Source organism: Leptopilina boulardi, unplaced genomic scaffold (genome assembly GCF_019393585.1).
Source record: "Leptopilina boulardi isolate dan_hultmark-lab unplaced genomic scaffold, ZJU_Lbou_2.1 LbouV2_214, whole genome shotgun sequence".
Classification (NCBI taxonomy): Eukaryota; Metazoa; Arthropoda; class Insecta; order Hymenoptera; family Figitidae; genus Leptopilina; species Leptopilina boulardi.
In genome coordinates, this window is record NW_026137768.1 from 1,337,960 (window position 1) to 1,356,328 (window position 18,369).

The following is an 18,369-nucleotide window of genomic DNA, read 5'->3' on the forward strand; positions in this document are numbered from 1 at the left end:
ATTTACTTACGATGCAGGTTCAATCACATCGTTTAGAAAAGAAAGAGCTTCATCAAACATCCAATATTTTTGGGTGCGTTGGGCAGACCCACTTGGCACATGGGCTTTACGCTTTAAAGACACTTCTTTTAAGGATGCGAATTTCTTTACAGTAAAGTCTTTACTACAACCTGTAAAACATTTATCTCATTAAAATAAACTGTACTTTACAGAAATAATTAAATATAATTAAAAATTTTTACCGGGGAAACTTAATAGAATTTAATTCCATGCCTTAACTTTAGCTATAGGACTTCTTTCTTGAATAGCAATTCTGTGATTCCAGAGAATTGGTGAGTTTTTAACCAACTCTAGAAGTACTAGATAATTCTCTGAAGACTTTTTAGCATTTCCATCTTTATCTACAACAATATAAAGTTATTAATATTTATATGCTGCCTTATGGTCGACTTCTCCGCACTTAAAGCACGCAGTCGACCTGTCAGCAGCCCTGCAACCTCTTCCTAGGTGTCCGTAGCCCAGGTACCTGTGGCACCGAACAACCATGAGCCTTCTCCGTATGGGGCAAGACATAAAGCCCACCTTTATGCGTCCCCAGTCTACCAGCCTACTGGCGTCCTCCTGGTTAGTGACTACAACAGCAAGTTTTAAACCCCGCTTGTTGGGTCCCTAGACCGTCACCTTTCGTGTGACAGCTGGTGTTTTCAGGGTTGCTCCCAGAGCTTCCTGCACTTTGGCTTCCTGGGTGAGGCAGTCCAGGTCGCGGATCTCCAGTGTGACCCTTTGATCCGCCGTCTGCTCGTTCGACTCGTCTCCGGGTCAACCTCCCTTCAGAGCTTCCCCAAGACGTCGGCGTACGTCCTACCCTCTGCGACCTTTACGATAATTGTCGATCCTCTTGTCGCCGTCTGCTTCCTTTCGGCTTGATATGGTTTCAACGACGTCTTGCTTCCAGATTAAATCTCCTGGGTCACTGCTTTTTTCTTCTTCTTAAGCTCCTTAGCAACCTCGGTACTGCTAGAGCTTCTCGTCCTTTTCTGACTTTGCAGGACAACGTTTTTGAGGACGTTCGCCTGGAACCTAACTCGTCTTTTTCTGCGATCTTAACGCGCCTCCTCAGAAAACACCAATCTTTCGTAGAAGCGTTCGTCCTCCTTCTTTGCCTCTTCATGCTTGCCTTTGACCTTCAGCACTATAAGTGCAAGGTTCTTCAGGCAGTCCTTTATCGTCATGTCGACGTTTTTCTGCACCTGGCATGACTTGAGCATTCTCCTCACTTCTATCTCGATCATGTCAAGGCATTCTGCCTCCTCTAGTCGCAGCTGGACGCACTTGTCACGGTCCCTATTACTGCTCTCCATGTCCTCTGCAGAGGCGTTGCTAAAAACGCTGCCGCAACTACCCACACTTGGAGTACTTCCTCTCCTCGATTTTCCTCCATCAATTCGTTCCACAACAATTCGTGGTACACTTAAAGCGGTTTTGCCCTGCTGCATCCACGGGCCACCGGCCATCTCCCCTACGCCAGGCGCTTGACGATCGGAACCGGTGAGGGACAGGTTACCCCGCAGGTCGTTTTCCATTGTTTTTTCACTGCTCATCATGTTTAACGAATCTGCTGGTTTTGGTTGGCCCCGGTAACAACGGTACCCTCTATATCTAGAGGGCGTTCCCTGATCCACCACCTAGGGAGGCGCCCAATGGGGGACCAGAAACCCCGCACGGGATGCTCAACTTTATACAAAAACCAACTGACTTGACATTCTCATCCCACACAGCATCGATAATTCGGATAGAAAGATAGTAAATAAGTCGAAATTTGAATAAAATCTAAACATACTGAGTTCCATGTTTTCGTTGTTGACAATTTCCATTGAACAATCACCATCAGCAATTTTAGGTTTAATATTCAATTATCTTTTCATCGATCAGAAATCTGCTGCCTCATACTATAATAAAAAAGTATTGATAATTAATGGGAACATTTTTTTTTAATAAAAAAATCAGGATAGATAAATATAGTTCCCCCAACAGATTCATGATGCTTATTTTTAGTTTTTTTATCATTTCTAAGGAGAGCTGTGCTTACTACAAGTAAATTATTGTCAAGTTTTTAAAATGGAAAATTGCAAAAAACAATAATCTATCCCTAGAAGGGTTAGACTATTCAGATTAGGTTGGAATATGAGGTTGAATTTAAATTATATACAAACATCTTCATCTAGATATTCAAGGTGCATTTAATTCATCAATGAATCAATTTGTTCACTGGTACCAGCATATTCATTGTACGTGAACAAATCTGTAATATCAATTTCAGAGAAGCATGGATGATGTTCTGCCTCCTCTGTCTGAAACTGGATATCGCAAACAACGCATGTTATCAGTAGCACACGATCCTGTGAAACAAAATTTATTTAAGTTTGATAAAATTATGTGTATTCATTTGAGAATATTTTATTTGACAAAATTCAACTACATTATATTGCTGATATATAGAAAGTTTTAAAAAATTAAAAATCTAACCTTTTGCTTTTTATGCCTATTTTTAAAAAATAAAACATACCATAACAATTTAAAATCTACTAAAACCTTCAAATGTTAATAATAACGTATAACTTACACTTTTGATACTAAGAGAATTAATTAAATATAAAGTGTATACATTACCTCAATCTCTGAATTTTCCATTTTCTTCCAAAAGTATAATTATTAATATTCATAAAATTGTTTGTTTTGATACTTACGTATAAACAATGTGCCGCATTACATTTTCTACAAACATCGACCTGATCTCAACAGCGACAGCATTTTATTTTATTTTTCGCAATATTGTCACTTTCTTTTTAAAAACTTCGATCGAGTTTATTATGTCGACTTTAGTAATCGATTAATCAGAGCGAAAAGTCGAATTTAAATTTTTTATCATATAAGAATATATTTATGAATGAAATTAACAAATTTATAAAGTATTTATCACTTTATTTGGAAAGTATATTTAAGAAGAATCTTCGATATGAAATAGAATTACATATATATTTTTTAAGAAATATCCTGCTACTAAACAGATTTAAGAGTTCTATAATTTTTTATCTACACTTTTTAGAAAAAGAAGCATATCTAAATGCTTAGGAGATAATCGAGTTCTAATTTGACTCGCAATGAGTCCTGCGTGAGAGAAATGACTTTCGCCTGACACTGAAGTTTCTAAAATTGGCAAAAACTCTAAAGCAACTTTGGGAACATTAGGGTTCTCCCCTTTTAATGTTTCCCATACTTTAAAAAGGATTAGAATTTTTTTGTCGAGAAACTGGAGACCTATTGACACATTGTCTTAGCTTGATTGGGATACCGCCTGGGACATCTTGATCTGCTTCTAAATTGTTAATAATAACTTCATCGAATTTCTACCAAAAATCATCCTCGGAAGGTTCTTGATTTTTTTTATTTAAATTTATTTGTGGTATAACTCGATTTTTTTCTATTTCTGCTACTACAAGTTTCGCTTAAATGTTATAATTTTGTCATAAAAATAATTATTTACTAAAATTATGAAATAAATTAAAAATTGAAAACTTACCAATAGAAGAAAAGGAGTAAGAATATCTTAATGGATTTTGAAAGGCAGGTTTTTTAAAATGAGGGTATAGAATTGTAGCAGCTGCAAAGTTCTGTACATGTTCGATTTTACAAAATCTATTATCGATTTCTATAAGAATTTTTTCTTTTAGTTTTTACCAATTTCAGATAAAGCTAAATGTTTTCTGTTTTCTTTTTAAGATTGAGTATCAAGGGTTTTGCTCAATGTAACATTTTTTTCAGAAGAAAGTTCTTTTGTCACCTGTTCCAGTGGCTTCTAATTCATCAAAAGAAAGCATTGTAGGTAGTCTACGCCGTATACTTCTTTCTCTCTGAAGCTGGAAGATAATTTTGCTGACATATTCTGCCAAAATAATAAAACGCTCAAGCATGTCGTAAAATGAATTCCAACGAGTTCTAACTTCTTGAATTAATTTTAAACTTTGGTTTTCTGATTTTTCATTTTCTTGTGCCTGTATTTTTATAAGCTCATCAGTTGCAACGGAACTGCTACGAAAAAATCTTACAATTTTTTTTACTTTTATAATCAATTCTTTTAAATTAATTTTAATTTTTTTTTAAATTTTTCTCCCCCCTTTCAAACGAATCTATAATATCGGCTAGTTCATCTTCATGTAAGTCAAGAATAGAGCTTTCTTCTACTTCAGAAGGGGCTTTATAATTATAAATTCTAATAACAGCTTATCCTATTCTGTTGATGAGATGAGCAAGACACAATACATGCTTATAAGCATCAAATTCTTTTTCAATTATTCCTTCGATATTACTTCTACCATCACTTACAATCACAACAATTTTCTCGTCATTTATTTTCCATTCATTACAAATTTCTCCTAAGGCACATCTGAAGTTAGGTATAGTTTTCGGATCAGTTATAAGTTTCGTTTCAATTTCAATAGACATCAGAGTTGTTTGATCTCAGTAGTGAGCTGTTAATCGAAGATAACTTCACAACATAGGTTGCAGAACTTGTAGAAAACCTTCTCATTCAAATGTCCTCAAAGGCATACCATCTTTAGCAATCATATAAATTAAACTGTCTGTCACAACTACTTCTCGATGACCGCCACCTAAAAAAGTAAATTCCAAAGTTGATTTATTGTATGATTTAAAATATATTAAAGCAGCAAATAGAGAAATGAAGAGCTTTATATGTTATTTAATTATTTAATTTTTTTTACTTTTACTTATTTTGCTCGGAGTTATTGATTTCCATCTCTTCAAACCAAATGATTAGCCAGAGTTGTAATGCTTTGGTTATATGCCAACTGTTTTTCACACACATTATATTTAACTTTTTTATTTGTTATCTTATCAAAGTAAGACCGAACCGCACTTGGTGCCATATCGATGTTATGTGAAACTAAATATTAATTTCATAAATAAGTAATCTATTTCTTTTTTTATCAAAAAGGCACAAGATGGAAAGTTAAAATCGAACGATAAATTAAAAAGAAAATAACCATTGAGAATGTAGAATACAAATAGAAGGGCCAACTCATGTGCACAATTGCTAAAGGTGAACGCACAGTCAAAATCACAAAACACGTAACAGTACACTTTTTGTCCTCTTTTAATGCAAGTTTTGCAATGATAACACATGTGTTAGAAAAGGACAAAAAAGTTTAGACATATTTGGTCACAAGTGTACAGTAGAGAGTCCCAAATTTGACCCTTTTTTAATAACCATTATCCATTCTAAAAAAACATTTCGATAAAAGGTCGAATAGAAAAAGCTAAAACACAAAAAACTATCGAAATAAAAAATGAGCATTGAGAATAAAAAATGTAAACAGAAGGGCGAAACATATTTCAAAATGAGAAATGTACAGGTGGAGCTGCAGTTGATTTTGTCAAAAATTATCGCTAATATTTAAATTACATATCAATTTTATTTGTCATAAAACACAAAAATTGAAAATGTTTAAATTGTATTATACAAAAAAATTAATAAGTACAACACTATTTTACACAAAGCGGAAATTAGTATCGGATCACCTTTAAGTTTTTTATCAATAAGATCTAATAATAATTTGTCTAATAAGACAAATTTCCCCTGTCGTGTTCCCCATCTCTAAAACTTTAGATATATATTGGTTCATGCGCAGTTACGTCATGCGGTGCATATGGCTGACAATGTAAACAGAAAAATAACCTGCCTAAAAACGTGCAAGAAACCTTGATCTGTGATTAAAGTGTTGGGTATGGACAAAACGAAAGAAAGAAATTTATGATTACTTTCTGTAATTTCTACTATTTTTTATATTCATCTCTTTATTTCTTCTAACATAATTTCGAATAAACTTCTGCATCTTATGCAGTTTTCTGCGTCCCCTTCCTGACTTTTAATTGGATTGGCGCAATTGAAGCAATTGAAGTGCCTGGAGTAGTCAAAAATTGCTTCATTTGGGGCCATTTTATGCCAGTACCACAGTTTATAAGGATTTGGTGGAATGGCAAATGGTCCCAATTCTGTACCCCCAGATCCACTTGGTTCCTTTTCATTTAAATAATTTAAATGATTTTTCATTATAAATGCACACTTGCTGAAAACGCGTTTATCTCCCGGAAATCTTGAGAAAAACGGTATCTCCATGTGGACGTAGGATTGAAAACGTCTCCAAAATGCACTGGACCCTTTTGCACGTAATGTTAAGTTTTTGGCCCTTTCCAACTCCATTGCATTTTCCAAATTATCGGGAATCTAACATACATACATATATATATATAGTATTTTCAGTATGAAATAAGAATATTTTTCATTACCTGGGATTGGGTCAACGTCGGTAGAGTGGAAATCTACTTCAAAATCGGACCAATTCAAATCGTAATCAACTTCACTGCTTTCGTTTTCGATGTTTACTGGCTCACTGCTCGATGGCTTTGGATGGATATTTATTTTCGAAGATTTTTGAACCACCCCTCGTCTGCGGAACTTTCTGATGAAGAGATTTCCATTTTTCAGATTTAACACTTTTTATTTTAGATTTAAAATAGAATGGAAACGGTATCACCAGATCACAATTGCACGTTTTTCGAAAGATTTTAAAGTTTTGAAAAGTTTATGTCATAAAGTAGACGCTGTTGGCAGCGTTGCTATGCTACAGAGCCGCGAAAGGCTTTCAGCCAATCAGAGAGCGCGTGAGCTCGAGCAAGCCACAAAAGTCGCTGTTCCCGGAACAAAAACGAGACGGGAAGATCGTATTTTCGGATAAGGGATACAGAAAATTAATGTTTACAATGATTCAGAACAACGAAAAATGCGTTTTTAATAAAAATATATTTACACTTTTTTTGAAAATTCACCTGGGATGATTCATGATAATAATCATGAAGCATATAATTAATTAAATTTTATAAATTGCATTTAATTGTAAAATATAATTTAATATCTTAATTTTAACTAAATGATGTTAAGCACTTTTCTGAGTTAGGTCTTTTGCAAGTTTAAATGACATCAAGAAGTTAACATTCGTTTTCACGTAGCGTGCGTAGTGTAGTTGGTAAAGCGTTAGACTCATAATCCGTAGGTCGTAGGTTCGATTCCTCCCATGCGTTAGATTTATTTATTTCTCAGGTTTGCGTTTAATGATTAATTCTATGTATGAATTAGTTTATTTATTTATATTTATATTATATTTATATTTATTTAAGTAAGAATTTAATTTAGAAATGGAAGAATTAGTAAATAAATATGTTGTTTATTCAATTCAAATTTTGAATTATTTGAATCAAAAAATTCTTACATTTTATGCAAATAAATTATGTATTTGGATCAAATAAAATAATAATTGCCGCAATTAAAGAGGTTTTAGTTTCAATTAAAACAATTACTTATGACAAATAATCGAATATTTAATTCAAGAAAATTTTTAGTTGTTTCAAGAAAAATATTTTATTAATGCAAATAAATATTTATTTGAATCAAAAAACATGCAGTATTGAATGAAATAATTTTCATAATTGATTAAAATAATTATTTATTAGCTTTGAATATTCCATTTATTTGATTTGAATACTTTGTATTTGATTCAAATAACTATTTATTTGAAACGATAAAATAAAATACTTAGGTTTAGTAAATGTGTATTTGGTTCAAGTACATATTTATTGGATAATAGACAAGTAAATGATGTATTTAAATAAATTAAATAAATTTAAATAAAATAATTTTTTTTTTCAGTGTATGTTTTTATACAGGGAATTTCATAGGAAATTTATAAGGAACTGACATTGGATATTGGCATGGGGAATTGACATAAGATAATGTGAAAGAAAAAAAATCGGTTTAAGGGTACGGAACCCTCGGTTTTAATGCGAGTGTAACTCGCACTTGTCCGATTTTTTTTCTTTCACATTATCTTATGTCAATTCCCCATGCCAATATCCAATGTCAGTTCCTTATAAATTTCCTATGAAATTCCCTGTATAAAAACATACACTGAAAAAAAAAATTATTTTATTTAAATTTATTTAATTTATTTAAATACATCATTTACTTGTCTATTATCCAATAAATATGTACTTGAACCAAATACACATTTACTAAACCTAAGTATTTTATTTTATCGTTTCAAATAAATAGTTATTTGAATCAAATACAAAGTATTCAAATCAAATAAATGGAATATTCAAAGCTAATAAATAATTATTTTAATCAATTATGAAAATTATTTCATTCAATACTGCATGTTTTTTGATTCAAATAAATATTTATTTGCATTAATAAAATATTTTTCTTGAAACAACTAAAAATTTTCTTGAATTAAATATTCGATTATTTGTCATAAGTAATTGTTTTAATTGAAACTAAAACCTCTTTAATTGCGGCAATTATTATTTTATTTGATCCAAATACATAATTTATTTGCATAAAATGTAAGAATTTTTTGATTCAAATAATTCAAAATTTGAATTGAATAAACAACATATTTATTTACTAATTCTTCCATTTCTAAATTAAATTCTTACTTAAATAAATATAAATATAATATAAATATAAATAAATAAACTAATTCATACATAGAATTAATCATTAAACGCAAACCTGAGAAATAAATAAATCTAACGCATGGGAGGAATCGAACCTACGACCTACGGATTATGAGTCTAACGCTTTACCAACTACACTACGCACGCTACGTGAAAACGAATGTTAACTTCTTGATGTCATTTAAACTTGCAAAAGACCTAACTCAGAAAAGTGCTTAACATCATTTAGTTAAAATTAAGATATTAAATTATATTTTACAATTAAATGCAATTTATAAAATTTAATTAATTATATGCTTCATGATTATTATCATGAATCATCCCAGGTGAATTTTCAAAAAAAGTGTAAATATATTTTTATTAAAAACGCATTTTTCGTTGTTCTGAATCATTGTAAACATTAATTTTCTGTATCCCTTATCCGAAAATACGATCTTCCCGTCTCGTTTTTGTTCCGGGAACAGCGACTTTTGTGGCTTGCTCGAGCTCACGCGCTCTCTGATTGGCTGAAAGCCTTTCGCGGCTCTGTAGCATAGCAACGCTGCCAACAGCGTCTACTTTATGACATAAACTTTTCAAAACTTTAAAATCTTTCGAAAAACGTGCAATTGTGATCTGGTGATACCGTTTCCATTCTATTTTAAATCTAAAATAAAAAGTGTTAAATCTGAAAAATGGAAATCTCTTCATCAGAAAGTTCCGCAGACGAGGGGTGGTTCAAAAATCTTCGAAAATAAATATCCATCCAAAGCCATCGAGCAGTGAGCCAGTAAACATCGAAAACGAAAGCAGTGAAGTTGATTACGATTTGAATTGGTCCGATTTTGAAGTAGATTTCCACTCTACCGACGTTGACCCAATCCCAGGTAATGAAAAATATTCTTATTTCATACTGAAAATACTATATATATATATGTATGTATGTTAGATTCCCGATAATTTGGAAAATGCAATGGAGTTGGAAAGGGCCAAAAACTTAACATTACGTGCAAAAGGGTCCAGTGCATTTTGGAGACGTTTTCAATCCTACGTCCACATGGAGATACCGTTTTTCTCAAGATTTCCGGGAGATAAACGCGTTTTCAGCAAGTGTGCATTTATAATGAAAAATCATTTAAATTATTTAAATGAAAAGGAACCAAGTGGATCTGGGGGTACAGAATTGGGACCATTTGCCATTCCACCAAATCCTTATAAACTGTGGTACTGGCATAAAATGGCCCCAAATGAAGCAATTTTTGACTACTCCAGGCACTTCAATTGCTTCAATTGCGCCAATCCAATTAAAAGTCAGGAAGGGGACGCAGAAAACTGCATAAGATGCAGAAGTTTATTCGAAATTATGTTAGAAGAAATAAAGAGATGAATATAAAAAATAGTAGAAATTACAGAAAGTAATCATAAATTTCTTTCTTTCGTTTTGTCCATACCCAACACTTTAATCACAGATCAAGGTTTCTTGCACGTTTTTAGGCAGGTTATTTTTCTGTTTACATTGTCAGCCATATGCACCGCATGACGTAACTGCGCATGAACCAATATATATCTAAAGTTTTAGAGATGGGGAACACGACAGGGGAAATTTGTCTTATTAGACAAATTATTATTAGATCTTATTGATAAAAAACTTAAAGGTGATCCGATACTAATTTCCGCTTTGTGTAAAATAGTGTTGTACTTATTAATTTTTTTGTATAATACAATTTAAACATTTTCAATTTTTGTGTTTTATGACAAATAAAATTGATATGTAATTTAAATATTAGCGATAATTTTTGACAAAATCAACTGCAGCTCCACCTGTACATTTCTCATTTTGAAATATGTTTCGCCCTTCTGTTTACATTTTTTATTCTCAATGCTCATTTTTTATTTCGATAGTTTTTTGTGTTTTAGCTTTTTCTATTCGACCTTTTATCGAAATGTTTTTTTAGAATGGATAATGGTTATTAAAAAAGGGTCAAATTTGGGACTCTCTACTGTACACTTGTGACCAAATTATAAAGTAACTTTTAAAAAAAAAATTAAAGTGGTCACTTCAAAAAATCACCCCAAAAAAAATTTTTGAAAATTTCAAAATTAATTTTTTTTGACTTTTTTTCAAAAAAAAATTTTGAGATTTTTTTTTTAGAATTGTCTTAGCGACATGTATAACATATTCAAAGCTCATTAAAATCGGTTCAGTAGTTTTCGAGAAAAATGGATTTCTTTATTTTCCTTTCCCCCACCATAACTCCCCCAAAAATTCGAATTATGGGTTCATACTTGCAGAATTTTATATTCATAGTAGTAGCAATATATGGTGTCAATTTGAACAGAATACCTGCAACGGCACTTTTTGTATCCTTAACCCCCTATACCCTTTGAGGGGTTTAAAGTTTGAAGGCCTAGATAGAAAACATAGACATATTCATAGACATAAGCATAGAACATAATCTACGCATAAATTTGAAAATAATGTGAGCGCATAGATTTGAAAATAAATTAATAAAACTAAAAAATAATAAAAATATCAAAAAATAAAAAATGTCAAAAGATAATAAAAATAGTAAATGGTAAAAAATAGAAAATGGCAAATTATAAAGAATGGCAAAACACTACAAAAAAATATAGCAAGCACAATTGGAGTTGAAAAAAAATCAAGAATTTGCCCCAAAAAAAGGAAGAAAATTTTATCTTTCTAGGTCAAAAATTGTAAAACTTAAGGAAAAAGTCCACTTTTTAAAAAAATTGTATGTTTTGAAAAAACTCAATTAAAAAATTTTTTTGGTGAAAAATCATGATTTTTATCGAAAATTATCAGTTTTTCCTTGAAAACGCTATAATAATCAACTTCAATCGTTCTCGCTATATTTTTTTTGTAATCTACACGCAAAATTACGTAAAAGTGTATACACTGCGACCTGAGTTTAGCGGCAGGTTTGGTGGGTCGTTCGCTAAACTCAGTAATGAGATTTCCCGAAATCGGCGTCAGCAATCAGGGCCGTACGAACTACTTGAAATACGAAATCCTTAAACTCTTTTTTTGAAAATTCTTCATCTTATAATACATAATATTTTTATTGCAATAATTATTATAATTATATTTTAATTTTTAGATTTTATTATAATTATAAACAGTAATAAGTAATACTTAAAATTACTTTTAATAAAAATTCAAATAATTGTACTGACATCAGACAAGAAAGGGGAAAAACTCACCATTTGCCTTATAAATTTTAAATTTATTTGAAATTAAATAATATAAATTTCATCAAATATAACATTGAGAGCAAATATTAAAATTAAGATTTTCATAAAGTAAATTTATAAATTTGCTGGGAGTGAAAACAAAAATAAAATTTGTATACATGTATATAAATAAGCTTTTATAATTTAACAAATTTTTTATTTAAAATTAAAGATTAAAGAACCTTGTACCTCCCAGACAAACGTCTCAGCTTGGTACTCATTTTCAACTAGAAGGAACCGCGTTGCCTTACTTCTACGCTCCTGCTCGAGTCGGAGCATCTTACGCTTACCGCTTAATTACCATCCTATTGTTGCCGTTTCCGAGATTTCGCTAAACTCGGGTCGCAGTGTATATTTGAAACTCTTTAGATAAAATTTTCTTCGGTTTTTGAGGAAAATTCATGATTTTAAACGAAAATTATCAGTTTTTCCTTGAAAACGCTATGATAATCAACCCGAATCGTTCTCGCTATATTTTTTCTATAATCTACACGTAAAAATACGTAAAAAAGTATAAATTTGGATCTCTTAGGATAAAATTTTCTTCTTTTTTTATTCGAAAAATCCATGATTTTTTCTAAAAATATGAGTTTTCCTTAAAAACAATATGATCATCAACTCCAATCGTGCTCGCTATATTTTTCCTGTAATCTACACGCAAAAATACGTAAGTATACCAAATATGAACTGTCTTGGTCAAATAGTGTGTGCGCTAGGTGGATTAAACGCTTTTTTTCAAAATTTTTGATTTTTCCTTGACAACGCTATGTAAATTGATCCGAATCATGTTCGCTATATTTTTCCTGTAATTTTCACGTAAAAATACATAAGTGTACCAAATTTGAGCTCTCTATGTAAAAAGATGTGGCAACCAGAGGGGGGGTACATAGTCATTTTCAGGGATTTTTCGTAAAAATTCATGGTTTTTCCTTGACAACGCTATGATAATCAATTCCTATGAGATTCGCTATATTTTTCCTGTAATCTACACGCCAAAATACATATGTATACCAAATTTCAGCCCTCTAGATAAATTCGTGTGGCCGCTAGGGGGGGGGGGGTACATGCCTTGCTTAACTAGTCTCATTAATAGGGTTCCCCCTTCGGGTCCGGAACCCTAAAAAGATGAAATAACATAGGAATTCACATGATTTTTCAAATGGAAGTATATATGATAACTCCTATGTCATTTCCTATATTAAAACCTGTTTACTTTATATTGAATCCTATAAAAATTCGAGGATTTTATATAGTTTTTTTCTGGGAAATTTTATCGGATCCTGTATAGGTTCCTATATGGGGTTTTTCAATAGGGATAAGCACTTTTAAGGTGGCTGTAATCCCCTCCTCGTTTTGAAACTTGTTACTCGGAAGTTTATGGGGTCGCTGATTAGTAATCTGTCATCAATTTTAAAAAATTCAAAAAGGCGGATCCAATATGGCGACTGAAAAATTATAAAATAATCAGATTCTTCTGAAGAATGTTACATAGGAGTTTTCGGGGTCGCTGATTACGAATATGTAGTCAGATTTTCAAAATTCACAAAATTCAAAATGGCAAATCAGATATGGCGAACCGTACAATAGGAATCATAGAGTTGCTATTAATTTTATCCAAAAAACCATTATCTTATGTAAGTCTTACGTTCAAAAATTTGTATCTCCTAAACTTTTGAGAATACCACTTCGACCTTATAGATTTTTGTAATACAAAAAGGCAAGTCAGATTCCTAATCAGTGACCCCATAAACCCCCGAGCAACAAGTTTCAAGATAATATGGGCGATTTTTAGAAATCATTTTCGCCATTTTGGATCCGCTATTCTGAATTTTGAAAAATTGACACCAGAATCGTAATCAGCCACCTCAATAACTCCCAAGTTACAAGTTTCAACAGGATCTGTGCGATTTTTAGAAATCATGTCAGACATTTTGAATTTTTGAAAACTGACACCAGATTTGTTATTAGCGACCCAAAAAACTTCCGAGCAACAAGTTTCAAGCGGATCTGAGCATATAACAATTAAAATACCCCAGGTGCGAATTTAGGCTGTCCGCCAAAGTTTGATGGTTGGCCAAAGTTTGATTGGTAAAACTTGTATAAATGTAATTTAAACGACTTAATATTATTCTGCGTCTTGGTTGGCCCAACGGTTTGCAAAACAAAAAAAATTCGCACCTGGTCAATTTTAACCACTTTTTACCTTTTTTAAACCCTTTTTTAACAATGTATCTTCAAAACAAAGGTTATGCTCAACTCTAAACGTTTATGGAATTATTGTCCCTCAATATTAAGCACTTTGGGCTATGTTTAAATGCGAAATTAAAGGGTCCAAAAATTGGATAAAAAATATTAGATTTTAGCGTCACTCTTTGTCTATGAAGTATAGAAGAAAATAACACGGATACCAGATACCTATATATCTTAAGATTAAAGTTGAAAAATGGTAAAAAAAATACAGAATAGCAGATCAAGGACATAATAAGTGAATTGATATTTATCTCTTCATAAATATATTGATAACTATTTTTCATGTTTGAATATTTCTGTGGTGTGATATATAAATTAATAAGATACCTTTGTATCCCAAATTTGATCTCATTAAACACTACATAAACAATGTATTAACGTATTTAAATTTAGTTATACAGTTATCCAATGATATATCTGCACTTTATCTGATTTCAGAGTTTGATATAACAGATAAGCCACTTGCAACAAAATGATTTAGTAGTCAAGTTAGTTTAAAGCAATTCACGTTTTTTATACAACGTTCATTCCATATCTTGCGATTTATGTGATGGATATAAGAATAGACGAATTTGAGTAATTATTCAAACCCTTAATCTTATTATTATTATATTATTATTTTTATTATTATAATTATTATTATTAATAATATTAGTATTATTATTACATATAAAACGTGTGGTTTATTACTTACATAATTTATCAATAAAATTTCATTTTTGTTAAACGTACTGAATTTTTTTCAAATCACTTTATTTTTGTTATAAATGGTTAAAGTAATTTATACATACTATAAAATTATTAAAACATTTAATTGTGTCACATATTCAAAAAAAATATTCAGATTTTTCTCTAAAGCGCTTCTTTTAGAATTACTCTAATTTTTTAAAAGAATAAAACAAATATTATTTAATAAATTCTCAATGTTTAAGGAGGATACACCAGTTGAAAAGCGAAAAAAGTCATTTTTCAAGAATTTTTTTCTAATGAACCACTACATTTTTTTTAAATTACTATTTATGTCGCTGTTAGTTTTTAAAAATTGAAAATGGCGGATCCAATATGGTGGACATTTTGAATTTTTTTTTATAATTCAGCATACATTGTTGTGTGCACGAAGAGTACGCTCAGTGGGCGCGTGACTTTTACATTGTACCTCGTTTTTCGATATAATACCAAAGTTTCCAACCCAAATAATAGATTCCATAGCATTTCTACATATAACTAGTAAATGAATCTGCAGTTTTTAGAAAATCGATTTTTTTTAAAAAAGATGTGGTACTAACCCCTTAATTATTAATTCTTATATTTTTTATAATACATAACAAAGTTAATAAAAATTAATTTTTATCAAAAGCAAAACAATAACCTTTTTCAATAACCTTACCACAAACTTGCTACAGTTACTCTGTAAGCTTATGTACTGATTGGGATGTGGGTAACCTTAATAAATTTAAAAAAATTAAAAGTTATTTACAATTATTATTATTAAAAAAATAATTATTAAGAATGAAATTAAATAAAAATGTAAAGGTTGTTATTTCTCTTTTAACTTATTCTGTGATTGTTATTTGTACCTGATAGTGCCCTCACAGCAACAGATATTTCAGAATATCCTGCGGAAGTCCTATAAGTATCCTGAAATTAGGATATCCCTAGAATGTTTTTACCCTATTGAAAATTCCTGTATAAGATCTTGTATAAGAAAATGTACATGGTTAGTTTAGCAGCTGAACTTGTACCAGTTCTGGTGCGGAAAATGGACATTTTCTTGCACCAAAATTTGAAACAAGTTCTTGTATCAGAACTTGTACCAGATCTTGAACAAGATCTTAAATCTATCTTTTATTTAATTTATTTAATATTTGTATACAAGAAAATGTATGTGTTCTTGAACATATTCTTGTGCAGGGTCATGTACACTTTCTTGCACCAGATTTGGTACATCTTCTTAAAAATATTCATTTATTAATAAAAATTAAAAACTTTAAAGGCTGCGCAGTAGTTTTCTTAGGACTTTTCAGCTGCGCAATAATTTTTAATATGCATAAATTATTTAAATCTCATTGGGTCAGAATTTCTCAAACGGATCACCTAAAATTCAGAAATTTTTTTTTAATCAAAAATCATTTCTTTTGACTCCTTACATGGTAAAAATAAGTCCCTGAAATTTTTAGGTCAAAAAAAATTTTTTTGTTAAAGTTATAAACAATTGAAATTTTTTGCAGTCTTATTTTAAAAATTTTTTTTCTCGAGTTCCTGTTCACCAATTAAAAAAAAGGGGGTTTTCTCGTCTTAAAATGTAGTTTCTAAATATAATTTTTATTTTGAAAAAATTTCATATTTAATAGATTTTTATATTATTTATTTATAAAATGTTATTAAAAAATAGTGTTCTTGACGTCCTACAGAAAATTAAAATTTTTTTTTGAATTCCCCACACAATTTTGTGTAAGAAACCGTTGAGAAAAAAAATGAGACTAAAAAAAAATTTCTGAATTTTAGGTGATCCGTTTAAGAAATTCTGACCCCATTTTTTTCAAATGTACTTGTACAAGAACATAAATGGTTTCATGTGTGAGTACTTGAACATGAACCTGCACAAGAATATGTACAAGAACATATGTACATTTTCTTGTACAGATATGTTTTCTTGTACAAAATCTTGTAAAGATCTGATACAAGAACTTGTTCCAAATTCTGGTGCAAAAAATGTACATTTTCGCACCAGAATTGATACAAGTTCAGCTGCTGAACATGTACATTTTCTTGTACCAGATCTTCCCAGGAATTAAAAACCTATTCAATATTTTTAATCGGTCAGAAGCTGCATTGAACTCGCATTCTTAAAAGGAAATCTCCAATTGACTCCGGTTCCAATCCTTCACATTTTTCAATTTTTTTTCCTCATTACTTGTAAGTTGAGAGATGGTTATATGTATCTTTTTAATTTTAAAAGCATTAAGCAAATCTAACACTTCAGCTACACTAAAAAAAAGTAGAATTTTGATCCCAAAATCGGTATAAAAATTAACTGCAACAAATTTTATCCTAGTTGGGAGCGCCACCGTCTATGTGAATTAGCATTGGTTAATATTAGCTGCAACAAAATTTATCCAGCGTTTTTTCTGTGAGCGTAAAATTTATTTACAAAGTTCGTTTATTAAAAATTATTAAATTTTGTTTGAAATATGACTACATAACCTAAAATTTTTCGATCCGATTCAAAATTTTCGAAACAGATACATTAAATTTGTTATTAATAAGAAATTACTCATTCAAATGAACTCCTATTCTATTCAAAATCTTATATCCCGATTGAAAACGTTAGTAATGAAACCGCGTATTCTTAAAATTTCTGATTCACTATAGACGGTGCATTTAATAAGCTTTTTTTCCGGGGTAGTACAGGGATTTTCAATAAGGTAGGTCATCCTAGGGATATCCATACAATATATTTAGGTCATGCTAGGAATATCCTAATTTTCCCGGACAAAATTATATCCCTAAAACGTCCGTTGGATATCCTGAATATTCTAATGCTGTATGGAAATATAAGAATTTGAAAACAAAAGAGGACTTAATATTTTTTTAAAAATGAATTTACTCTTGAGCCGTGAAGTGAATGGTCCAATTGGACCATTCAATGAATTGCCTCTTAAGAGGCAATTCATTTTGAATTAACCACCAAATTTAGATGTTGTCATATTTTAACATAAATAAAAATTCATATATTAGAATGTGATTCGGTGTCAATATTGTCACAATTAATAATAATGGAACGATTTGAAGGCCATTGCTGGACAAGTATAAGGTTTCCGGTTATTAATGGCAATAATTAAGAGTATGAAACAAATGTAAGTATGGAGTAAATAACATTCAATGATTACTATAGATAGTAATTAAAAGAGAAAGAGAGAGACATGTCTCTAGATGATTAATTAAGTTGACCCAGTAACCGAGATACTTAATCAAAGGAAACGCTTACGAGGTCGCTGATATTTAATTTAAAAGTAATTCGGACATACTTACAGGATGTCGACCTTCTTGAAGGTTTCTATCCGCTCTAAATGCGATAGAAATAAAAACGTGTGTCTCTTATTTTGGAGAAATGAAACCATTCAAAATTTAAACAAATGTAAGTAATTAAGAAAAAGAATTTTAACTTTTTAATAGCTCTAAATTTCAATGTTTTTTCACAAAAAAAATTTGTTTACTCTTTAATTTCTTACTATATAAAAATTTTGTTGATGATAATTTAAATTTAATAATAATTTTATAATTAAACATTATTGA

The 18,369-nt window shown here is 30.7% G+C and overlaps 1 protein-coding gene across 1 annotated transcript in view; it reads left to right on the forward strand.

The window, feature by feature from the left end:
* Positions 1 to 14,608: 14,608 nt before the first annotated feature.
* The window catches only part of LOC127279122 (zinc transporter 2), an 85,816-nt gene continuing 82,055 nt past the window's right edge, over positions 14,609 to 18,369 (forward strand). The window contains exon 1 of the mRNA XM_051301272.1: positions 14,609 to 14,649. Coding sequence (XP_051157229.1) covers positions 14,624 to 14,649 — 26 coding nt within the window. The 5' untranslated portion in view covers positions 14,609 to 14,623. The remainder of the gene's footprint in view (positions 14,650 to 18,369) is intronic.